The sequence below is a fragment of the Polychytrium aggregatum genome (genome assembly GCF_025602895.1).
Source record: "Polychytrium aggregatum strain JEL109 chromosome Unknown BJ171scaffold_36, whole genome shotgun sequence".
Lineage (NCBI taxonomy): Eukaryota > Fungi > Chytridiomycota > Chytridiomycetes > Polychytriales > Polychytrium > Polychytrium aggregatum.
The window spans coordinates 186686-210026 of NW_026516238.1; the positions used below are offsets into that span (position 1 = coordinate 186686).

The 23341-nt window shown below is 59.5% G+C and overlaps 9 protein-coding genes across 9 annotated transcripts; 4 read left to right on the forward strand and 5 right to left on the reverse strand.

Annotated features, from left to right (window-relative positions):
• Window positions 1-197: 197 nt before the first annotated feature.
• BJ171DRAFT_516689 (uncharacterized protein) lies at window positions 198-2326 on the forward strand. Its single transcript, XM_053112049.1, has 7 exons — window positions 198-534; window positions 655-740; window positions 884-926; window positions 1066-1213; window positions 1325-1497; window positions 1581-1644; window positions 1834-2326. Exons 1-7 carry the CDS (start codon window positions 244-246, stop codon window positions 1884-1886), a joined length of 858 nt encoding a protein of 285 aa, XP_052963914.1. The 5' UTR covers window positions 198-243; the 3' UTR covers window positions 1887-2326.
• Window positions 1623-3048, reverse strand: BJ171DRAFT_601408 (uncharacterized protein; the record flags this gene model as incomplete). The annotated part of the gene is made up of 2 exons (XM_053115087.1): window positions 1623-2678; window positions 2787-3048. The coding sequence occupies 2 exons, from the start codon at window positions 3046-3048 to the stop codon at window positions 2095-2097; spliced, it is 846 nt and encodes a 281-aa protein (XP_052963915.1). The 3' UTR covers window positions 1623-2094.
• Window positions 3049-3221: 173 nt separating this feature from the next.
• On the reverse strand, window positions 3222-5336 carry BJ171DRAFT_629646 (plasma-membrane choline transporter-domain-containing protein; the record flags this gene model as incomplete). Its single annotated transcript, XM_053115599.1, has 6 exons — window positions 3222-3744; window positions 3841-3933; window positions 4068-4417; window positions 4529-4719; window positions 4832-5011; window positions 5107-5336. Coding segments are annotated over 6 exons (1362 nt in total), but the record flags the coding sequence as incomplete, so codon positions are not given.
• An 861-nt stretch (window positions 5337-6197) lies between these two features.
• Window positions 6198-8475, forward strand: BJ171DRAFT_516694 (cysteine synthase). The gene is made up of 6 exons (XM_053112050.1): window positions 6198-6740; window positions 7229-7315; window positions 7477-7632; window positions 7851-7906; window positions 7991-8176; window positions 8320-8475. Exons 1-6 carry the CDS (start codon window positions 6356-6358, stop codon window positions 8386-8388), a joined length of 939 nt encoding a protein of 312 aa, XP_052963917.1. The 5' UTR covers window positions 6198-6355; the 3' UTR covers window positions 8389-8475.
• A 650-nt stretch (window positions 8476-9125) lies between these two features.
• Window positions 9126-10965, reverse strand: BJ171DRAFT_516697 (Pre-mRNA-splicing factor of RES complex-domain-containing protein). Its single transcript, XM_053112051.1, has 2 exons — window positions 9606-10965; window positions 9126-9494 (listed from the first exon to the last, which is right to left on the reverse strand). Exons 1-2 carry the CDS (start codon window positions 10905-10907, stop codon window positions 9486-9488), a joined length of 1311 nt encoding a protein of 436 aa, XP_052963918.1. The 5' UTR covers window positions 10908-10965; the 3' UTR covers window positions 9126-9485.
• Window positions 10966-11522: 557 nt separating this feature from the next.
• Window positions 11523-13641, reverse strand: BJ171DRAFT_516700 (FMN-dependent dehydrogenase family protein). Its single transcript, XM_053112053.1, has 3 exons — window positions 13451-13641; window positions 13147-13359; window positions 11523-12944 (listed from the first exon to the last, which is right to left on the reverse strand). Exons 2-3 carry the CDS (start codon window positions 13207-13209, stop codon window positions 11796-11798), a joined length of 1212 nt encoding a protein of 403 aa, XP_052963919.1. The 5' UTR covers window positions 13210-13359; window positions 13451-13641; the 3' UTR covers window positions 11523-11795.
• Window positions 13642-16922: 3281 nt separating this feature from the next.
• BJ171DRAFT_196455 (uncharacterized protein) lies at window positions 16923-19361 on the forward strand. Its single transcript, XM_053106223.1, has 2 exons — window positions 16923-19051; window positions 19213-19361. The coding sequence occupies exons 1-2, from the start codon at window positions 17047-17049 to the stop codon at window positions 19275-19277; spliced, it is 2070 nt and encodes a 689-aa protein (XP_052963920.1). The 5' UTR covers window positions 16923-17046; the 3' UTR covers window positions 19278-19361.
• On the forward strand, window positions 19108-20452 carry BJ171DRAFT_196464 (uncharacterized protein). Its single transcript, XM_053106224.1, has one exon. It carries the CDS (start codon window positions 19446-19448, stop codon window positions 20289-20291), a length of 846 nt encoding a protein of 281 aa, XP_052963921.1. The 5' UTR covers window positions 19108-19445; the 3' UTR covers window positions 20292-20452.
• A 234-nt stretch (window positions 20453-20686) lies between these two features.
• On the reverse strand, window positions 20687-23186 carry BJ171DRAFT_516705 (solute carrier family 25, member 30-like protein). Its single transcript, XM_053112054.1, has 7 exons — window positions 22897-23186; window positions 22488-22772; window positions 22274-22318; window positions 21855-22011; window positions 21678-21763; window positions 21430-21461; window positions 20687-21194 (listed from the first exon to the last, which is right to left on the reverse strand). The coding sequence occupies exons 1-7, from the start codon at window positions 22994-22996 to the stop codon at window positions 20958-20960; spliced, it is 942 nt and encodes a 313-aa protein (XP_052963922.1). The 5' UTR covers window positions 22997-23186; the 3' UTR covers window positions 20687-20957.
• Between the last annotated feature and the right edge of the window lie 155 nt (window positions 23187-23341).

A 23341-nucleotide genomic window follows, 5' to 3' on the forward strand; every position in this document is an offset into this window, starting at 1 on the left:
ACAGGTCGCACATGGGATGCTGATCCGCCGATACCCACAGCGACCCAGCACCGACACCAAAGCGAGAGCACCGCCGAGAAGGCCCTCGCGAGACGGCCCGCCCTCGGCTGTGGCGCAGGACGGCGTGCGCAGCCGCCGTGTCTCGCTCATGCCGCCGATCAGGCCGCTGTCGTCCCGGTCAAACCGGACTCTGCTCCCCTCCTTCCAACCAACATCAGCCATCCGCCGGCAGGCCCAGCAGCAATGGCCACCGATACAGCCCCGAGCGACCCGCCAACGACTCTGCTGCACCCGGTCGCCACAAAGTCGCCACAGCTACAGCCCTCTGCTGTCCTCGAAATGAGCCCGGCGATGGAGTTCATGGCGAAATGCTGCCACCTTCTCCGCCTGAAAGACCATGTGCTTGCAACTGCTGCACTCTATTTTCACCACTACTACTGCCACTTTGAAGCCCTCAGGCATTCGCCCGACCGACTCTCAGGCGGACGGTTGGATCCAGCCGTTGGTCTTGCCGAGTTCAAGATCGACTTGCACGTAAGCGAGCGCTGAATGAACATCCAGATCACCCATACTGGTTCTCTGCCAAGGATGGCGGGCTTTGTGTGAACCAGCGGCAATCGTGGGCAACTCACGGCAATCGCACTCGTCCACCAGACCATGGTCATTACATGCATCCAGCTCGCCTGCAAGCAGTGCGAAGCAATCCGGAAGACCAGGGACATCATCAATGTTGGACATTGGTACGGCAGCAGCTGGCCCAGTCTATTGGAGCAAGTTGCACTCCGGGCTGTGTATGACCGTCCGATGATATGCGAAGCCTGGATCACTGCCTGAAATCTGAGTCTCATCGCATTTGTCCCTTTCGCCCCCCACTTGTGCACAGGCTCGTTGACGAGGTTCCAGGAAATTATCTGAAAATCGGTGAAGTAAGATGAACTGTGTTGACCGGATCATTGGCTGCGGTCACTTTTGTCGACAGAGCACATACCTCAGAAGACGTTGATGACTGATACCAGTTTTGCTTGCCGGGCGGTCGCTTCGCTACCTTTGAATCTCGCTCCTCAGAAATACCACATCATACGGGAGTCGCTGATCTCCTCTGAGCTTTGTCTGCTCCGTGTGCTGAACTTTCAAACTGCGATCCGACTCCCGCACGACTATATCCCCGATATCTGCCTGAGCACCTTCGACCTCTACCGTAACCAAGGCAAAGGTGCGCACCAAGCTCGACAGGCGATGGGCTTGACTGCTGTCTCGGAGGCTGGCAATGATGCAGCGAATCCAACTGAACTGATCCTGACAATGTCCTTGAACCGAAACACAGAACTGGATGCCACCCAGGCCAGCGTCGGGGCCATTGCTTTGAACCTGGCCCAGGATGCATGTTGCTGCTCGCAGTTTGTCGCTCAGGGGATTCCAATGAAGGCGGTGGCCATGGCCTGTGTGTATTTTGCTCTGCGGTTACGACAACTCGAGCTGCCCATACCCCCCGAGGAAGTGAGTATATTGCGGTCCCTCCCTGATGGCAAGTTGCACATTCGTCCACCACTCCACTCACGCCACGGCATTCATTCGACCAGTGGTATCGGATGTGCGATACACGAAGATCGGAGAGCGAGCCCAGTCTCAAATCCAACGTCCATCGTACGTGGCCACCGTTTGTGCCTTATCTGCTGTGAGAGACCGGCTCAATTCTCGCGCAAAGCGGCAGCGGCAGCGATCCGATACTACGAGCGGATGTTCGATGCGATCGGCGACGCGGATCGATATCTGCGCGACAGACGCTCTTGTCCATCGACCGCTCAACCAGATGTATTTGCCTCCTACGAATAGGGTCGATGCGCATTCTGGTTGCCTTCCTGTCGACCAACAACCACATTTCTTGAATCTAGGGCCACTACAATCGCTCACTACAAGTACTCACTGCTGGTGCTCACGAAATGAAACGAGACGTTCTTGTCTTGTGGCCTTTGATCGAGTGTGGCTGGATCTTGAATACACACATGCCGATACGGTGTCTCCAAGAGTGTCGAAATATCACTCAGCCTTCCGAAACCCCTCCGCTCCACGGCCAGCAGAATGTATCCCCAGTCGTCAGCGTCCACCACCCGATCGGAGTCTCTCGATCTCACGGCGAGCTTCTTGAAGCTCCTCCTCCTTTGCAGCCAACTTGCTTCCCCAAACTCGTTCGAGTGCCTCAATGCTCGCCGACGCTTTCTGAAGGCGACCGACCAGCTCCTCGAGTGCTGCAGCGTCCTTGGATTGTAGGCCTCGGTCGGATGGAGTCGCAAATACAGCCTCGAGTCTCTCGACAAGTGGAAGTAGTTGCGAATACGATGCCGATGAAACATCGCCTTGGTTGCTGGGGCTGCTGCATCGATTGAGCACCAATGCTGCCTGCTCGAGGCGGGCGGCAAGTCCATCCAGAGGCTCAGCATGCTCGAGGCAACGAGGGCATATCCGCTCGCTGGGAGGAACCACCGAGATCTCGGATGGCGGAGGTACGGGTGCGGGTGCGGGGAGTGCCTCTTTGGCAGGGACGCTCACGGCAGAGGATTGTGTGGCAGACGACGGTCCGAAAGTCAACTGGATTGCGCTTTCGCCTTGAGCTGGAAGTGCACTGGGCGCCGTGACAGCGTCGAATCGGACGGGGGTGCTGATCGCCACCGGAATGTCTGCTACTGCGTGAAACTCAGGGTTATTTTATGAGTGGCCCAAAATGAACATGCATCCTGGGGGAGGGTCGGCGGACCCACCTGGTCGAGAACGAGCGTCGCCGGACCCACCTGGTCGAGAATGAGCGTCGCCCAGGGCCTCGGGATGGTGCTCGGTAGTGTCTGGGGTCTTGGGATGGCGGCTGCTGGTGACACTCGATTCGGCAGTTCCCTTGGGCCCAGGACGAGCAGCATTGCTTGCGGCGGCTGGGGGGCGGGCCTGAGGGTCCTTGTGAAGCGGCTTCTGGTCGCCAGCAGCCGCTGGCTTGTCTTGGGAATTCAAGTTGCTGAAGAACTTGAATGCCTCGTTCTTGGATAGCCCGTGGGATGACATGTTGGCGACGATGGCGGCAAGTAGCTGGGAACGAAACTGCCGCTATCTTTGACGAGCAAGAGCGACAGAAGGCGACCGACACTGTTCTGGAAATGGAGCTCTTCGAGCCAACGACCCCTCAATCACAATCGCAACGGGCATTGTATTCCGAAAGTTGTGCAGTAGAGTACAATGTCATGAATCATGGACTGATGAGCCGAGCCTGGCTGAGGATGCGGGCTATTGGGCTGCTGATTTGGGCTGCTGTTTTGGGCTGCTGATTTGAACCTCGGGGCAGATGCTACTCGCATGTGATATTCAGCCAGTTTGCACCTCGCTCGGAGCCTTGCCTCCGCATTCAAGCGCTTACGGCGCTTGTGAAGCGGTAGTCGACACAATCTACACCCTCCACTGGACCGCCGGCCAGGTTTCGGCCATGATCTGGAACAGCTCGGGCTTCAGTCGCTCCATCGTGCCAGGATCCTCAGCGAGACACACAAACGTTGTGGAAACGCCCGAGGTGATGACCCTCAGCATGGACATGAAGCACGAGAACGAGAGGACGAAGCCAATGATGCAGTAGAGCAGATATGACTCGACCGTGGAAGCCACAAGGCTGTCCAAGAACACCACCAGAAAGCCGACAAGGGCGCCTATGAATCCCGCGCTGATGCCTCCCATCAGAATGACGTTGTCGATCAAGTTGTCGTTGATGATCTGTCCGTAAGGGCGGCAATTGCATCGATCGAGTTCGAGTCAGCCGAGTTGTTGCGTGCCGCTCCGCCCATGCCTCTGCTGGACACTGTCACTCACCGCCTCGATACCCCGGTTCAGAAACAAGTTCCATGTGTCCTTTCCAGCAGTGCAGTAGTCCTTTCCGTAGATGGCCACTTGGGTGAAAGCATACTGAGAGCCAACCGATACAAGCAGATGGATCAAACAGCAGCCAGGTCAAGTGCAGTGCTGATCAGACCCATCGAACCAGACATTCGATTCCTCAGTGCGGGTGCACATCAATCGGGGCAGATGCACAGACGTACGTGATTGAAGTAGTTGAGCATATCCTCGAGGCAAGCCAGGATGCAGTTCAAGCAGCACGCCAAGAGACACAGAAGCCAGTTGCCCTCTCGGGCAGACTCATTTTGGGCCATCCTCGCCAAGAAGCGGAGTGTCTGGATAATGGCAATGAGCAGCGAGCCAAAGCAGATCGAGCCGAAGCTGGTGGTCAGCGCTCGCCGAGCCGATTTGAGGGTCGGATTGGAGACTGGAACATGGAAGGCGAGGGCATCCCCAGTGCTGGTTCCCGTAAAGTAGACGGTAGCGTAAAGGCCAGCGATGGTGACGTGGACGGTGTTTTTGACGACCTCTTGTGTCCAGTAGAGAAAGAAGACTGCATCCAGTCCACAAGGCCAAAGAAAGACTTGGTTAGATCTTCCTCCTCGATTGTGATGAGCGGAACTATAACCAAATGCCGCGCTCGTTTGAGCTGCGCCAGCGATACACTTGCCCATGAACACCAAGATCACCCAAACGGTGGCTCCTGGCTGGGCCGAGTTGGAGTAGAAAACGTTGAATAGCCCCAGGAGAGCAATATACCACACAATCTGGAACGCCAGCGTTAAGAGCGTAGCCAGAAATCCGATCCACTGCGTCGCTGGGAACTGCCTGGAGATGCTCGTCGTGAGCTGGAGCCTGTTTGCGACCAGCATGGATGGCAGTTCAGCATCAGTGACAGTAGTTGGCGAGGAAGAGCAGACACCGGGATATTGGCATGTGCAGGCAAAATACAAATGGCGCTACCGACATGACTGTGGCAAATGGGACCTTGAAGAGCATCGCGCGATAGGCGAGGGCATAGAGCAGTCCGAGCAGGATCATGAGTCCCCCAAAGATCCAGGATCGCACGCCCAGTAGAAAGATGCCAAAGAGAATCAAGTACGCAGCAGAGACCCAGTATGCGACCTTGATCATCTGGCGAGGGTATCTGGGGACGGCGGAGACGGTAGAGGCGTCGATGAGGGCCGAGGCCATATGCGATGCAGTCAGTGATGGAGGTCTCGGAGAGGCTGGACTACTTACGAGCGCATGAGGTAGAAGAATGCCATGGCGAAGACGAGGGCCGCGACAATGACCACGGCGAGCGGATACAGGAGCCGAATCCAGCTCGGAGCAGAGCCTGCAGCACCTTGGGTACTGCCTGGCCAGATTCCTTGCTGGATCTGTGCTAATGCCGGAGGAAACCCCACGACACATGCATAGATGAAGGCCGCCAGGCCGATGAGATACAGGACCGTGGCCCACACATCCTGTAGGAGCCAACGACAGGCGCGATGGATGCAGCTTCGGGGTTAGGAACGGATTGCCTGGAGAAGCAAGGGACGGCAGAGAGCACAGCGGCAGAGGCGCTATGAAGTCAGCGAAACTGGCAACGAGCTCCAACCTGCCATGCGGGAGCAACTGCCATTTGGGGTGGCTTCGGGCTCGGCAGCGTGTACTGGGGACGATTGTCGTTTCCGCCCGTCAGGACAGTAACCTGCGGTGCATACTGCGGGTCGTATTGCGAAGAGTATTGCGGGTCGTATTGCGGAGAGTATTGCGGATAGCCCTGATATACGGCTTGCTGCGGGAAGGCCGGGCCGGCATAGTATGAGGACTCGGGCTGCTGCGGAAGAGGTGGGGGGTAGTACTCGGGGGGCGGGTCTGGCGGCGGCCGATAATGACCGGAAGGAGGTTGCTGATACATTTGCGCCGAGCCGAATCTCGAATGCGATGCGATGCGGTGCGATGCGGTGCGATGCGGTGCGATGCGGTGCGATGCGATGCGATGCGATGCGATGTTGGTCGGCGAGTCTGCCGAGAATCAAGTTCCCAGGCTCGCCATCGGCGATTTTGCGCTGCTGGCGAATCAAAACAGCCACGGCGAGTCCAATCACTCCCATGGCGATGCCGAAAGCGAGCCCAGCCGTCGTCCCATCTGCAGAGATGTCATCCCATCAGCAGAGATATCCGATATCGACCTCGTCAGGCCGCCGCCGCCCGATGTCCTGTCCGCCGGTCGATATCCGACCCCACATCCGCCAAACAGCCCCACACCTCCGCTGCTGCATGGCCACTCTCGGCTGCACATCCCCTCGATGCTGCCCAACGATTCGCGCCCGATGACGTCTTCGCGCGTCGTCGTCGTCGCCTCTGGGAACGGCTCTGGCCTGCCCTCCCTCGCCCCCCACGCCCGTTTTTTCATTTTTCATCCTCATCTCGGTCGCTGGCACCCACATTCTCCACTCGACTCTCCTCTGATCTGTCTCCCGGCTCAAGCCCTCATCGCACCATGATCTACAAGGACATTCTCGCCACGATCGGACGCACCCCCATCGTCCGCATCAACCGTCTCGCCCCCGAGGGCGTCAACGTGTTCGTCAAGGTCGAGTCCTTCAACCCCATGGCCTCCGTCAAGGATCGTCTGGCTCTCGGTATCATCGACGACGCCGAACGAAAGGGCCTGCTGAAGCCGGGCATGACCGTCGTCGAAGCCACCTCGGGCAACACCGGCATCGCCCTCGCCATGGTCTGCGCTGCCAAGGGCTATCCCTTTGTCGCCACCATGGTCGAGACCTTCTCGGTCGAGCGCAGAAAGCTGATGAAGTTCCTCGGCGCCAAGGTCGTCCTGACTCCCAAGGAGCTCCGCGGTACCGGCATGGTCCAGAAGGCCGAGGGTGAGTCTCGGGCACAAGCATGAACAGCGTGGGACGTGGAGTCGCTCGCTGGTCATGTCGCGGGTGTGGCTCGGCTATGGGATGCAGTGAACGGGAATGTGCCGAGTGGGGCCGATGCGAGGCGGGTGCAGGCTGCGATCGCTGCTGCTATGTGCCGTGGGCTGCAGTGCGGGCCTCCTCCAGCCCGGATACCACAGCGCACAGGCTCCAACCGTGGGTATGACTCGCTCGCTGAGGCTGGTCGAGGAGCAACCTGATCCGATGGCCCACTGGAGTCTCGACAGCGACGATCCGGCGGCCCAACAGACCCCAGCTCGCACACCCCGCCGTCGCTTCTCTGTCTCGGACCAAGCCCATCGGTTTGGACAGAGCGCTGACATATGCCTGTTATGCTCTTGCCCGCTGCTCTCCGTGGCGATTACTAATGCCTCGGTGTCTTTGGTGGGCTGATCTCGGATGGCCACGACGCCGCTTCTGCACACAACCAGAGCTCGCCAAGAAGAACGGCTGGTTCCTTACCCGCCAGTTTGCCAACCCTGCCAACCCCGCCTTCCACCGCCAAACCACCGCTTCCGGTAAGCACAAGTGGCGCACTCGAGGAGCTCTCCAACGATTGGCATTATGGCTGTGGCTCGCTGCCAACAGATCCGCATGGCTCCGCTTGACCCCGCATTCAGATGCTAATGCCGACGCTGTTCTGGCTCGGGCTCTGTTTCCTCTTCTCTTTCATCTACAGAGATCCTCTCTGACTTTGCTGGCGACCGTCTCGACTACTTTGTTAGCGGCTGGGGCACTGGCGGCACCATGACTGGTGTCTCGTCGATGCTCCGTCTCGCCCGCCCCGACGTCAAGGTCATCACTTGTGAGCCTGCTGGTGCCTCTCTCCTCGCCGGTATGTGTCGCTGTGTCTGCTGCTCAAATATCGTATGTCAGTTCTGAGCATGCCGTGGATGCGGGCTGGATCGGCGGGGGGGGGGAAGACTATTGGCCTGGCGCGGCATCTTGGTCCTGTCGACGGTCGAACTGGAGATGCCGATGCTTCGTGGAGAGGTGGTTACTACTCAGTGTGCTTACACGAGCGCCGCCCATGTTTTCGATCTGGATCTGCAGGAAAGCCCTTCACTCCCCACATGATCCAGGGTTGGACTCCGGACTTTATTCCCGAGGTGAGTACGGACGACGACAGCACAGACATGCTGTATCGAGTGGAGAAGACAGACTCTGACTCGGGCTTTCGCCGCGACAACCAGGTTCTCGACCGCAGCGCATATGACGAGGTTCTGCCCGTCAACGATGCCGATGCCATCGCCACTTCCAAGGCCCTGGCCCGCCAGGAAGGTATCGCCGTCGGCATTTCGTCGGGCGCCACCTTCCACGCTGCCCTCCAGGTCGCCAAGATCGCCCCCAAGGGCTCCAACATCCTGGTCATGCTCCCCGTAAGTAGTTATGCTGTCGATGGCTGTGAGAGCGCCACAAGGCAGCGGACGACGCTGGGGATGCGGCAAGGCGGCTTAATGGACAGCACCCTTCTGCTGCGCCGATTAGCGACTGATACAGCCTCCGCTTTCACTCGCACCAGGACACTGCCGAGCGCTACCTCAGCACCCCTCTCTTTGCCGACATTACCGAGGCCAGCGACGAAGTCTAAGCTCCTCCTCCATGCCGGTGCTGGAGAGAAACAGCATCGCTGCCAACGCAGCATCCGTCAATACAGCCAATGCGTTTTTTGTTTGAATGAGATACAGCCCAGCCATTCCAATAACAACGGAACATCCAGGCATCCAAGTGGATCCAGAGCACCCACATGGTCCTTGGTCCTTGGTCTGCAGCGGACTCTGGATTGGCTGTGCCCCATTGTGAATCACGCGCGATCCACGTGTATCGGCTCACATGACCGGGTTCGTGATTGGCTGGTGCTGCGTGATCAGAATAGTCACGTGCCTTGTGGCTTGGAGGCCGAGCCAGGGACCTCAAAAGCGCGTCGTTGCCTCTCTCGTCCAGAGCGCGATCGCCCAATCTCCCCCCCGCCCGAAACGCCAAGTGGAGCACCAAGTGGAACACCAGGTGAATATCGGGCCCACGTCCGCCGTGGATGTCGTTCGTCCACAGCCTGGCCCGCCGCAGCAGCCCTCGCGATGCCCTGCTTCCAACATGATGAGACACGTTGTTTCCTTTGGCTGTCCGAATGCCGTGACGAAAACCCAATTTTTCGCTAGATTTTTCTCTGAGAACCCGAGGAAGCTCGGGGGGCATCGCATGGGGCGGCTGCTGCTGGTGGCATCTGTCGGTGCTGTCTTGGAGACCGCTCTCTCCCATTTCATGCCATGCTAACCAAGAACGCACTCCGCCACTTGCTCAGGGCCGCACTTTTCTCTCTCTCTCTCTCTCTCTCTCTCTCTCTCTCTCTCGTGGTAAGACGAAACAGTGTCGCATGTATCGGCCAGTAATAAAACCAGATATCAAAACCAACATGATGGTGTCCGTACAGCGAGGAGTGGGGCATTCGCTGGTTCATCAGATCAGTGAGCTGAGGCGGGCCTGGATTGATCGATCGTTACGACTAGAGCGAGGGCTGAAGGACGTCCACACAACGTCCCTGGCGACCAGACTCGTCCCTGGTGTATTGATGAGCGCCATCGGGGAATACCCAAGAGGAGATTGCCCAGAGTTCCAGCAATCAAGATCGGGCTCTTGCGATGGATGGTGTTTCTCGTTCGTTCGTTTGGGAGCCGCTGTCGTTATCCATCACATATCCTGCGACAAATGCAAGAGAAAGTCGTCAGCATGCGAGTCTTCGAGGCACATGCCCCGCGCGGCGGCGACATATCCCGGATACTTTCCCGGCACGGAGCATTCAGCGCCTACCTCGGTCGACCACTTGTATGCCTCCTCGGCCATTGCTGTCCGGGCATTCTGTTGCTGGAAAAGCCGAGCCTCAAATCCGTTGGAGCGATCGACGCCGTCCCACCGATATCCCGGCAGGATTCCAAAGCGGTTTGGCGGGCCGGGCGGGCCCGAGTACACGGCCTTGCTGCTGTTGCTCCTCTTCTTGACGAGACCGGCCATGGGATCGCCCCAGCGGTCGACCTGTTTCAGGCTTTCGTTGCGCTCGCGGTCGTCGGCATAGAAGGAGAACTTTGCCGACTTTTCAGCCTCGAGACGGCGGGCGGATTCTTCGGCCTCCTTGACCTGGGCATATCCCTTGCCCCAGACCATGCGGGCGCTTTCCTGCTCCTCCCACTTGCGCTGCAGCTCGGCCTGGCGGGCCCGCTCGGCGACCTGGTCGACCTTCTTGCCCATGCGGTCGCGGTAGACTGTCTTGGCATCCCGGCCGGTCAGCGAGGGGTCGAGCTCGTTGAACCGCTGCTGCTGGTCCTGCTGGCGCCGCTCAAAGTCGGCTCGGATCTGCCTGCCGGTTTGCAGGCCGGCAAGAGACCCATCCGACATGCGGATGGTGTTGGAATCGGGCGACGGGCTGCCGCCGCGTCCCCGGCGAGCATCGTTGGCATCGTTGGTGTTGTTGGTGTCGTCCTGACTGCCGGGTGGCGGAGGGCTCGGGCTGGGCGTGCGTCGTCGTCTTCGGGCTCGTCGCCGTGGCGGTGAGCTCTGCTCCTCTGGGCGGCCCGAGTCGTCTCTTGGACCTGTGGGAGAAGCCTGGTTGCTATCGAGCTGCTCGTTGTCCTTGGCTCCTCCAACCACAACCCAGCCGCTGCTCTTGAACCGGGCCTGTTTCTGCTGCTGGTCCAGCAGGCGGGCGGCATCTTCATCGATCTGCGGAGCAAACTCTCCGTCCTCGTCGTCTGCGTCGTCCCGGTCGGCGGCATTGTTTCTGCGGTTGTCGCCGTCGTCACCATCATCGTTGTCACGATCGTCCTCGTCGTCATAGCGATGGCTTCGGCCAAGCCGGGCCGGTTCAGAGGGTCGACCGGGTGCTCTCAATCCATCGCGGCTTGATCCAGCGTCGCCTGGGCCCCGATTCCAGCCGAGACTGTCGTCGTCGTCGATGATCTGGGTTCCGAGTGCTGGCCGGGTCGAGCTCGAAGCCGATAGTGACGATGGCGCCGAAGCGGGGGCACCGTCCTTTGTCTTTCGCTTCTTCTTCTTGGATCCGTCTCCAGGAGGGCCGGAGAGGTAGTGCTTGTTGAGATAGTCCTGAATGGACGACATTGCATTGGTGGGTTGCAACAGCAGAGGCAGGAATGACAGCAGAGGCAGCCGATGCAGTATCAGGTTGCTGAGATCTGGCACAGAGGCGGGCATATGATTGGCCAGGGGTTATGCCGGGGCGGATATCACGTGACAGCGGCTATATTACGCGATTCCAAATGAAATGGGACGCCCCGTTTTGAGCCATGACTGTGTTTTTCTAGAACCTGAATACACCCACCCACTCATCGCATTCATGGCCAAGCAAGTATGTCCAAGGGAGACCGAGGTGGTGATTGCCTTTGGAAATGCTTCCTGGAAACAGGGGAAGGGATACGCATCCAGCCCACGGAGACTCAGGTTTGCCAAGTACTTTGAGCAGTTCATACACCACCAGAGACGCCCACCAGACCGATCCGTCTCCAAGATCCATGTGTGCTCGGTGAACGAGTTCAACACATCCCAGGTGTGCCCACATTGTCGGGAAGCCAAGCGACTCGAGAAGGTCGACCATCTTGATATCGAGAAACCATGGAGTTGTCCAGAGAGTCGAGTGAATGCACCACACTCCCACATCGAGACATCAATGCAGCCAGGAACATGATCTCGGTATGCCAGTCGATCATCGCCACAGGAGATCGACCGAGTGTATTCAAGACTGTGCTCCCGAAACCAACCAAAACCACTCGATTGCCAACGAAGACAGGAGTGCAATGCCATGGCCTACCCGCTGGGTCTACAGTCAGTCAGCGGGCTTCAGAAGCCAGAAAGTGACTGTCCCGTTACTTTCTGGACCGACTGTATGCACACACCAGCACATCAGCACATCAGCCCATCGGCACATCCGTATATGCAGAAGCTGTCGCAATGGCGCGACGCAGCAGCTCTGGTCCTGCAGCCGTCGTTGCGCTACAGCTTGCTGGCGGGGAGCTTGGCGGGGTCGACGCTGGTGTAGGCAAGTGGCTCGTAGATCTGTTCCGACAGGTTGTCGCGGATGGACACGCCCGCATGCGTCGTCAGGTCCTTTGTGATGACCATGGAGCGGGTGAGCTCCTTGAGGCTGCGGGCGCCCAGCATGCGCATGACCATCTCCATCTCGTCCTTGAGCAGATCGAGAGCACGCTCGACTCCTTCTTGGCCGTAGCCAGACATGGCGTACAGGAAGGGCCGGCCAATGCCGACGCCGGTGGCACCCAGGGCCAGGGCCTTGACAATGTCGGATCCGCGCTTGAAGCCGCCGTCGACGTAGACCTCCATCTTGCCGACAATGCCCTCGTGCTCAAGGGCCGACATGACCTCGACCAGGATCTCGATGGCGCTGCGGGATGTGTCCAGCTGGCGGCCGCCGTGGTTGCTGAGGACGATAGCGTCGATGCCGTGCTGATGTGCAAGAAGGGCGTCCTCGGCGGTCTGGATGCCCTTGAGGGCGATGGGCATCTTGGTGATGGACCGGAACCAGCGAATGTCGTCCCAGTCGAGGGTCGGATCGATGAATCCCGAGATGGCGCGGGCCGCCCCCTGGGTCCGTTCCGAGACCGAGCCCTGGACCTTGGGGGCATCGATCTCAAACTTGGTTCGCATGTCCTTTTCACGATGACCCAAGGCCGGAGCGTCGACGGTAATGAAGAGGCCCTTGCATCCACGCGCCTCGGCGTGCTGGACAATCTTCCTGGTCAGCTCGCGGTTGGGGTTGACGTAGAGCTGGAACCACTGCGACTGGCCAGGGACGGCAGCGTCCATCATCTCATCGAGGGAGCACGAGGCCAGCGTCGGCATCATCTGGACGATGCCGCGGGTGCCGGCAGCACGGGTGAGGGCCACTTCGCCTTGGGGATGGCCCAGCTTGCCGAGGGCCGTGGCGGTGATGTAGATGGGCAGCTTGGTCGGGCTGCCGAGGAAGACGGTTTCGAGACGGACATCCCGGACGTTTCGAAGCACGCGCGGACGGAACCAGATGCGGTGGAAGGCAGAGTGGTTCTCGCGCAGGGTAAGCTCGTCGTCGGCGCCGGAGGAGTAGTAGGCCCATGCGTTTGGAGTGAGAACTCGCCGGGCCACAGCCTGGGAGGGTTGGCGGTGTTAGTTCAAGCCGCTGGACCAGAGGACGGGCGATGCTCAAGGACGATGATGCAGCGACCAGATGCTTCGGCGTGCAGAGTCAACGTCTGCATCTGCGTTGGCACATCATTGGCGCATCATTGGCATTGGTGCATTTGAGCAGCGACAACGAGCCGATCGACCTCGACTGGCAGCGAAAGCGCACCTCAAAGTCAAACAGATTCAAGACGGACGAGAGCGGCGGCACAGCGAGTTTCTGGGTGGCCATCACGTCACTCTGCTCGGCATCGCCCGGATGTGCTCCTGGCTCCAGCAGCCCAACGAGTGCCTCGGCGCCGAGATGGGCCTTGAGGATATCCTTGGAATGGATAGCCTCGAAGGACCGGGTTCCATCCTTTCCGGCCTCGCGAAGGATAATCTGCCGTGACCGGGGAAGGGGACAGAGAGCGAGTCAGACCAGCACCGTGGAATCAATGAGCATCCCAGATGGCTGCGAGCGGAAGACGTACGTTGGCACCGCCGGGATGCTCGCTGAGGAAGCCGGTGAGGTTGTAGACATGGCCGTGGATGGCGACCTGGGTCAACAAGACCGGTGGGTGAGTATGCGAGCCTGGGGCTGGGATGCTTGTGCAGCCGAAACGACGATGCCAAAGCCGGATGCTCCTGGGAGGGGGGCACAACGAAACGGGGAGCGGCTTACCCAGCAGTCGCTCGCCGAGTTGTGTCTGGACAACTCCTCGCGGGTGATGGGCTTCATCGGGGGACTGGGGACTGGGCAGCCGACTGGGCAGATGGACGGACAAGCAAAATGCAAACCGAGCCCCCTCTGGCAACCGGTTGTGGTCGGCCGTGGCCGAGCTGTGAGGGGCAGCTGATCGGCAGGATCCCCATCAACGACAGGCTACACTTTGGGACGCTGGCGATGACGACAACGGCGATGGTGAGGACAGCGCCCGACAATCTGGCTGGACGCAGCCTCGCCCAATCTCCAGTCCATCCGCCGAGGGATCCGCGCATCCAGCAATGCGATAAGGAAGGGGCGTCCGAATGGTGGTGGTTTTGCTGGGCTCGTGGAGGCCAAGCGCTGGCGTTCTGCTCGTCGGACTGAGTCTCGATGGCGAGTGGTGATGGGCGAGGACATGCCGGCGACCGTCGGCGATGGGACAGACACTCGGCGGACAATGCCAGCGAGACCAGCCAGTCGATAGCAGCAGCGATACCGCCAGGCAATCTCCGGCCCAACCAAGCAGAGCAGCCCGAGGGGACCGCGAGCTCTTCACTGGCCTCATGCGCAGAGCAAGGCGATGGGCGGCTGTGGTGGAGCTGAATGGGAAGCAGGCGGGGTGCGAATGAAATGCAAGCGGGAGAGGACGGCGAATGGGATGCAGGCGGGAAGCAAGGACGGCAATCGGATGGCAATCGGATGGCAATCGGGATACCAGCAGGGTGCTCCAAAGACAACGACACCGGCGGTTCATGCCCACCTGCTCGTCCTGGGCCGAGCTCCATGGCGTGTCCTGCCTCTGGACTCGCACAGAGCAAATTTGCAGGCTCAGCCCCGCCCACCAAGGCTGCACCACGGCTGCACCACGGCGTCCCACAGCAACGGAACATTGGCAGGCCCAAACGAGCACAGCCGCGGGGGAAGAAAGACAGCCCAGGCAGGCGGGATGCAGACGCCGTCGCCCAACAACCAGGGCTGCACGTTCCGGCAGGATGACGTGCCGTGGATGCGACCGAGAGAGGACGGGATACCCCGGACACCGGCAGCGATGGTCAGGGCGGTTCTCGGGAGCGATATACGCTGCTACTCGCTGCTACTCGCTGCGGGCCAGAGAGCCAGGCAGTTGCCGAGCCGCGACGACGCGCAGGAGCGTCCCCAAGAGAGGTGAGAGAGTCGGAGATGCAATCAGGCTCTGGGTTGTGCGCACGGGGCCAATGTTGGCAAGACCAGGTGCGGATTGCGTCGCCCTGGGCAGCGCGCTGGGCAAAGAGACGGGCCTGGATGCTTTGGTGTGGCTCTGCAACCGGCGATGCGATGGGAATGCAGGCGAGGACGGCGGGTGTGGGCCCAACGTGCGGGCGAGAAGGCCGCGCCGATAGAGTTGGCGTGGCGCTGCCCAGGCACTGCCGCGCAAGTGCAGCGGTGCGACAGACGGGAATGCGGTGGGGTGGTTGCGTTTGCCGTTTGGGTTGAGATGGGATGCAATGCGATCTTGTCGTGCCAAGTTGCATGGCGGGATAATGAATGTGTGATATTGAATGTGTGATATTGAAATGGTGTGATATTGAATGTGTGATATTGAAATGGTGTGATATTGAATGTGTGATATTGAAATGGTGTGATATTGAAGTGTCACGGCGGAGTTTGGCATCGCAGTCAACCTACAAACACCTGGCTGCAGAAACAGCGACAGAAGGACACCGACACCGCACCCGCTCGGCCCCCCCCATGCAGCCGTGCGTGTCGGTCCAGCGGGCCCCGAACGCGCCTGCCCTGGCAGCATGGCTCGGGCTCCGCGTATCGGTTTGTTTGCCGTCGTGGCCTGGCAGGACGGTTCGGGTGCGGCTGCCTGGACCAGGGCTGATGCCAGGGCCGATGCCAGGGCCGATGCCAGGGCCGATGACAGGGCCGATGCCAGGGCCGATGCCTGCTCGGGATAGCGCATATTCAGCGAAGCTCTGGCTGGCCGGCGGGATCGACCGGATTCACCTGCGTCCGACTGCGTGGCGACCGAGAGCACCCGGAGGGAAGATGGGCCTGAGGCACGCAGGGCGGTGTGGAATGCCAGGACGATGCACACTGGCGTTGCGGAGGGCGCGTGACGCCGTGGGGGGGGGCGAACAGCCGAGGAACAGTGTCCAGGATGGCGGCATGGATGGATGTGACACTGTCGACACTTAGTGGTGTTGATACTTGGTGGTGTTGATACATGAGTGTTGTCGATATTGGGTCTTGGCATTGATACCCTGAGCCTCGACACAGGTGCCAGTCGCCGATGCCAACCGTCGCCGTCGACAGTAGTCAGGCTCGGCAGTAGTCAGGCTCGACTACACATCACATCATCAACACATCATCAACACATCAACACATCAACCGCATTATATCACCCCCGCTTCTCTCCAACAAGGCCGCCCGCGCTTGCCCATGTTGCCGTCCATGTCGCCCAGCCGCGTCTGACGCTATTGTCCGCGCGCGTGGCGGCACTGTCGCATGTGCCCGCTCCTCTGTGCGCCCGCGCGTCTCGCTGACATCCTTTCGCCGTCACCCGTTCTCACCCACCTGCGCTATATATCCTCCTGCGCCGGCGGCTCTTTCCCTCGTTCTTTTCTCCATCTGTCTCCTCGCAAATCGCCCAGGAACCCACGGCGGGACCTCCCCCCCTCCTCCTCCTTGATAGCTCCTGCTCTGGCTCCAGAGTACGCCTCCGTCTGGATATCCACAAGGTGACGCTTCCTTGCCGCCACCGGCTCGCCGTTGCCTCTCGATGCCTCCCTGAATGTCCGCCACCAGCAGCTTCCACAGAGATTGGCTTGGCATATCCAGCAGCCCCACCACCACCTGTCCTTTTCCCATCTTCTCTCTCTGCCTCTGGCTTGGCTTCAACCGACTTGCCTCGTCTGCTGCTACTGAACCCTGTCTGTCGGACAGAAACAGACGTGCATGCTAACCCCCGCCACCGCTCATTCTCCTTGGCCCTTGCTCGCGGCCCTTGCTGGTACATATCTCCCTCCCTCACATGCCTCTCCGGTCCCCCTCTCACCTCCTTCATCTGCGACAAACTTCCTTGTCGCAATGGTGGCCGCCCGTGACGATCCGATCCTGGGACCGAACTGGTTTGACGTTGCCACTATGATGGCTCGGACATGTCTACGCTACTTGGGCATATGCACGCCTGTGCTGCTTGGACATGTGCATACTTATGCATGCCTGTGATGGCGTTTGGACACGCCTTCTCGGATCCATTTATTCCACTTGGACACTTCTGCTCTCGGCTTGATCACATCCCCGTCTCCTGTCCCGTCCACTGCCCTGGTTCCCGCGCCATCCCCAACATCGTCGTCACAACCATTCTCGCCATCCAGAATCCCTCCCGCTCTGCAAATGACAAGCCACTTCCTCGCCGGCCCAGTACCGCACCTCGACAAGAACGAGCGCCTGCAGCCCTCATATCCTCCCGACTACGCACTCGATCTGATCGGCCATTCCTTTGTCCACAGCGATGCCTTCCCGGCCGATCTGTCCCCCGTCGCCATCAACGGCTCCTGCTACGTGTCCCCCATGCCGACCCCCATCATCCACGAGCAGCTCCTGCCGCCCTTCCTCGGCTCCTCCCTCGGCTCCTCCCTCGGCTCCTCCCTGGCGATGGCCCATCCCCTCGTTGCCACCCCGGTCTCGCAGTCCTTCACCATCGTCCCGAAGCTCTTCCTGGACCCGTCCGATCCAGGCCACCCTGACTTTGGCCTCCCCAACTACCTCGTGCCCTCCCACACCCCCCTGGCTCCGGCCTATCTCTCGGCTGCCGACTGGACGATTCTCTCGACCGTCCCTAGCGCTGCGTCTTCCTGCGTCTCCTCCTGCGTCTCTTCTCCCTCCATTGAAGACCGCCCTTCTGTCGACGTCCTTAGCGACCGCGAAGGCAAGATCGACTCGACCTGGCTGGACTGCTTCAACATCCAGGCTGCCGAAGATCTCTCCGGCCCGTTCGGCTACTCCTCGGACTTTCCCTCTGTTTCAGGCATGGTCAACATCTTCACCGAGGTCCCCTTTGCCGAGCTGCCGCCTTACAGACCCGACGACCTTCGATTCGATGATACCCCCCACACCAACACCATGGGCTTGATCGACCGCTCGGCTCCTGCTGCTGTTGCTGCTGTCTCCATGCCCTCGCACCTCCCCGACCTCTCGTCCGCAATGTCCGATATTTTCTCGACCGACCTGCCCGCTGAGGCTTGTGTTTCCCACAGGGACTCCACCCCGAGCAGCAACTGGCTCGGCCAAACGCAACTGACATCGTTCTCGCCTTATGAGGACGACGACAGCGACGACGCTGACCATGTTCTTGCCTACCAGCCGTCTGTCCAACGCCAAAACATCACCGGCAACTCGCTGATCGACACCCACCAGCTCTCGGCCGACACACCTTCCATGGCCCATCGCTCGCCCCCGCTCGAGGACCCGCAGTTTATCTCGACCGAGCAGCTGCTCGGCTGTCCGCTCATTTCGCTGCCTGAGCCCCGCATTTCCCTGGCCCGCTCCTGCGACCAGGGCGTCAAGCGCAAGCGCTCGCGCATCGTCAAGCGGATCGACGCCCCCATCACCCCGGCTTCGTCTCCGCCGCCGCCCCAGCGCCGGAAGAGCAGCTACTCGCTCCGGAATCGCATCCGCGCCGCCAGCCCCATCAACACCTCCAAACCCCTGTTTATGCTGGCGAGCCTGATGGGCTCCCCGCAGCTGTCGGCCGAGGCACAGATGGATCTCCGTGCCGAGTGGGTTGATGTCCAACCTGTCCGCATCACCCGGTCCAAAGCCTCGCAACTGCTCGGCAAGAGCTCTCCGAGCGAGCGGCGAATGTCCTTTGACAGCTCGTACGAGTTCTCTTTCGAGGACCAGAGCCCGTCTCGCGAGGGCAGTCCCTTCTTCGACACCCACAGCCTGCCGCGCTCTCCTTCGCCCGCCAGCAGCACCTCGACCCTGACCACCGACCTGGACTACTGCCCCAGCGAGGACGAGGCCCAGTCCAAAGCTGCCCACGACGACAACGACGAAGGCAACGGCGATGACCGCGGCGATGACGACAGCCACAGCGTTGCTGGCAAGCCCGAGTCGCGAAAGGCCGCCTCGGCTTCGGACCATGATGGTCGCCGCAAACGGCCCCGGTCGTCCTTTGGAGACGACGGCCACCGACCGACCATCGTTGGCCCATCGACTGCTGCTACCTTGAGCAAGACCCTTGGCCGAAACGGCAGTCGCCGCAAGGAGGCCAAGTCGGCCTTCCGGTGCTCGGAATGTAGCCGCGGGTTTGTGCGCAAGCACGACCTGAAGCGACACCAGATGATCCACGACAAGAACCAGATTCTGCATGCCTGCACCATTTGCGGAACAACATGTAAGTGGTGGTCCATGCGTGCCGCGCCACCCCATGCGGTGATCCGTCGAGGAGGCATTTCCTCCCGGCTGCAATATTGTCGCCCCGCTGCCTCTGCGGTTCTCATTTTTCACACTTTCTCTTTCACGCGCTCTCCCCGCTCCCCCCGCGAATCGACTCAGTCACTCGCACAGACGCTCTCCAGCGCCATGTCAAGGGCAAGCGCTGCAAGGGCAAAGCCGAATGAATGTGGTATTTTCGAACTGTCGTTGCTGCGGTGTCTCGGGCCTTGCTTCTCATGCAGCTCCCCGGCACCCGATTCCAACCGCTCTTTCCCCCGAGGGATGGATGGACATGTTGTATGTATACTGTATTATGTCTTCCTCCGGCCACGATCCATTCGCCCTGAGCCCGAATGCGATCGGCCCCGATGAGCAAGCCGTCCAAGTCCTCCCTTGGATTTGCTCTCTCCCTCCCTCCCTCTCTCTCCCTCACGCGTCTCCTCCTTCAATGTTCTATATGTATATTATGCCTTGTACACACCTATTCCTTTGTGAACGCTCCTCTCCCACTCTCTCGCTTCTTGTCTTTGCTGTTGATCCCTTCGGCCCTGTCTTTTGTTATCTGCTTGTCGTTTCTTATTGTCCCCTTGTATCTTGTCTTTGCTTTCCTTTCGATCCGACTTGATGTTCCTGTGAATGATATTAGCTTCTCCTTCCCTTCCTCTCGTTTGAATGCATACCCCCTCTCCCTGCGCTCGTTATGTTATTTCCGCTTCCCCGCTCCTCTTTTGCTCACTATGCTCGATTGCGCTTGCTCCTTGGAAGCACTCTTTCCTTGCCTGCTTCCTTCCTCTCCCACTCCCTCACCCTCTCCCACTTGCCACTCGCCACTCGCCACTCGACTCTGCCGCTCGCTACTTTGGGCAGCAGATTGTCTCCTCTTCTTGATGGTCTTTTTTTTTCTTCTTCTTTTTTCTTTTGCGCCATCGCGAAGTGAAGACTGCACATGCGACCGACCGGCGACGGCTGGTGATTTCGATCTTTTGTATCGTTGGGTCCTGCTTCTGTGCTTGCCATTCGTTTCCCTCGTGCCCCTCCTCCTCCCACCCTTCACTCTCTCGCTTTCGGCTGACCAGACCGGCGTCTCTTTCCCATGTGAGTCGCCCGTCCTGTCTCTGCCTATCCAACCGGCCGATGGATCCGATTTACGCTGTCGGCTCCGGCAAGCTTTTTCCAGATCCCTCTCCTCCCTCTCCTGAACGCACAACACGTTGTGACCCCCTGGTTGGGCTTCCCCTGTCCCTTCCTCGCTCTGAGCCCTCCTCCTCCTCCGCCCTCCTTTGTGGAATGGGGAAGTGGGCCACACGCTCCCGAATATATAAAAAGCAATGCAGAAACCAAATCACATACTTGATGAGGGGGATCCTTTTGCCTGAGATCCCCATTACACACGGGGTGTGAGTCACTTCTATCGTCTCGCCTGAACAATGCACAATAATGCACAACACCCGTCCCTGATGGGCTCGTCCTACTCTGATGGTTTGTGATGCATTGAGAGTCCCTCCCCTCCCCTCCTCCTCGGCGATGTGCCAACTCGATGTGTCTCCCTTGCCCTGCTTTCCGCGGTGTGAACAACGTCGTACTCTTGAGCACATAGGATAAAGACGAGTGTATTTGTGGGTCCAGAGAGCAATTGACCCAGAGTGGACGGACAACAGTGGGGATGGGAGAAGTACTTTTGGTGGTCGAGAGCGGTCCATCTTGGGTGTATATAGACTTGCTGAGGAGGCGAAGGGGAGCCACAGTGGAGAAATCAAAGCCATCTTCAAAAATATAGCCAAACTTCACCCCCTCCCTTCCTCCCTCTCCCATAAAAGAAAACTACACAGAACAATCGAGCGAGCCGTCCCAACCATGCACATCTCTCAAATCGGCTCGACGCCCACCAGCCTTCGGAGCTGCTCCATCACCATGAAGGTCACGATGGTGTGAGGGCCGATTCGCATCCAGTTCGGCAGCCAGCCCTTGAAGAGGCCGCGCACGCCTTCGTTTTGGACCGTCTTGACGAAGCAGTCCAAGGGCGACTTGTACAAGATAGCACCCGGTGTGCCGGAGGGGCCCGAGGCTTTGCGCTGGTTCATGTAGCGGGATTTGACGAGGTCCTGTTGACAGTTGGAGGAAAGGGTTTCATATGAATCAGGGTGGCCGGGATGGGATGGGGGGGAGGGACAGAAAGGAAGGGCAGCGGCGTGCAAAGGATGGAAGCAGAGATGATGGATTGCGATCGCAAGCAGTGGCAGCATTGGAGGCAGTAGTGGAAGTAACAGCGGGATCGATGCCGAGTTGGCAATGGAGGCAGCAATGTGTGAGTCGTAAGAGACTCAGCGGCGCACGTACAAAGGGCGATGTGAATGTCGCTGCAACCAATCCTGTGAGCAAAACGAATGCGGTCCTGGTCAGCAATTTCAACCGCACTTTGCCGTTCCAGATCCTCCCACCCACCCCTTCTGTCACCTCTGTTCCTGGTACCGTCCGCCTCCATCCTTCAATATTCTCGTTCCCACGGGTAGTACCATTAATGGATAAATGGGCGGGTGGATGGATTTTGCCGACCCCTCGGGGCGGCGTGATCAGCGGTCACTCACCAGCAAACATCGAGCAGATGACGTGGGCAACGATGCCCTCCTGCACCAGTCCAGAGCCGATGAGGACTTTCTTGGAGTGGTCGTAGCTGTCCGTGGCAAGGTTGCTGTGCTGTGAGCCAGACGAACAGGAAGGGGCAGCGTGGATCCCGAATCGAGTCCCCTGCACCGCACCACTACCTGGGTAGTTGGGATGCCGTCAGCACCGCTGCGCGCTGGACATTCGGGCCCACGCCCTTGTACAGCCCTCCGAGTCCTTCGTTACGGGCGATGGTTCGGAATGCATCGATGATGTTCTTGTAGGGAACCTGCTGATCGCCGCGGGCCTGCATCCGGACTTGATGAGATGAGTACGTGGGGCATTAGTCCAATATGCCGAATGAGAGAGAGAGAGTTGTCCATCGCAGACAACAAAACAGCCCATATAATCCTTGGCCGGATATAGCTCGCCATCTACAGTGGGCACAGACAGAGAGACAGGCAATACAAGGCGTCGCGGGCCTGCAACGGACGAATCTCGGCTGCTATGATGTGCTCTCCGTTGCATCGCTCGAGAGAATGAGGCAGTCGAAATGGGGCGGATGTGGTGGCGGACTCACTCTTGATCAGGTCGACGGGGTTGGTGATTGCCGAGCCGATGGCGCCTGCAGGATGAATGCGTCGTCGAGAGTGATGAATCAGGGATTGACCAGAGGGGTGTTCATCCGAGGGATTGATGCGGGATCGATCAGAGGAGCCAAAGGTCAGTGGTATGGCCCATCGCTGGAGCTTGCAGCGATCCGATGCAGCGATCCGACGCTGCCGCCGACATACCCGAAGATGCGGCCGCGACGACCTTCTTCCACAGCAGCTCATGCGTCTCTCCTGGGGTCTTGAGGGCGTCCTTGATGGGCTGATACAGCCCCATGCGCAACGTCGAGTACGTGCCCTCGCGAAGGAGCGATGCCGAGATGCCCTTGTAGAGACCTCGGGGTCCCTCTTCGGTCACGATCGTCAGCATGCCCCGGAGAAAGCCATTGTACTTTGGGGCATCGTGGGCAGCGGCGAGCTGCCCTTGCAGCTGCAGCCGAGTCTTGATGACGTCGACGGGGTTGGTGACTTGACCGCCAGAAGGCGAGAGGGAAGAGCAAGATGAAAGCGTATGGTGGCAGACGCAGCGATCGGGTTCAGCGACTCGGTTCAGGCTCTCCTGCCCTGGCCCGCTTGCAATCCGCTAACGCACCCAAGGCTGCGGTCATGCACGAGATGCCGCCAAAGACAAACCCCTGTGTCGGGGTCATTTTTGTGGGGCGCTGGGTTTGGTTCTTGGTGCTCGAGGACATCTTGGGCGGCGAGCAGACCTGCACGGTGCTGTGAGATTCCGACGGAGGCGGTCGCAGGAAGGGCAGGGCAGGGCAGAGCCGAGCAGCGCACTGCCAGATCAAGCTACAAAACCCGGTCGGTCGGGCAAGACGAGGCGGGGACGATATGCAGGGCGGCCCAGGGCGGCCATTCCTCGGAACCGGCTTGCAATGAGCACAACCGGAACAGAAACCACGCACAAACGCATTCGCGGAGAAGACACCGGGACGGGGCTGGTGGCGGCGACGGATGGTGAGGAACGGATATTCTCTGTATTCCACCAGGCCGTGTGCATCGCTCGAAGAGTCACCCAGCAACTGGGAGGG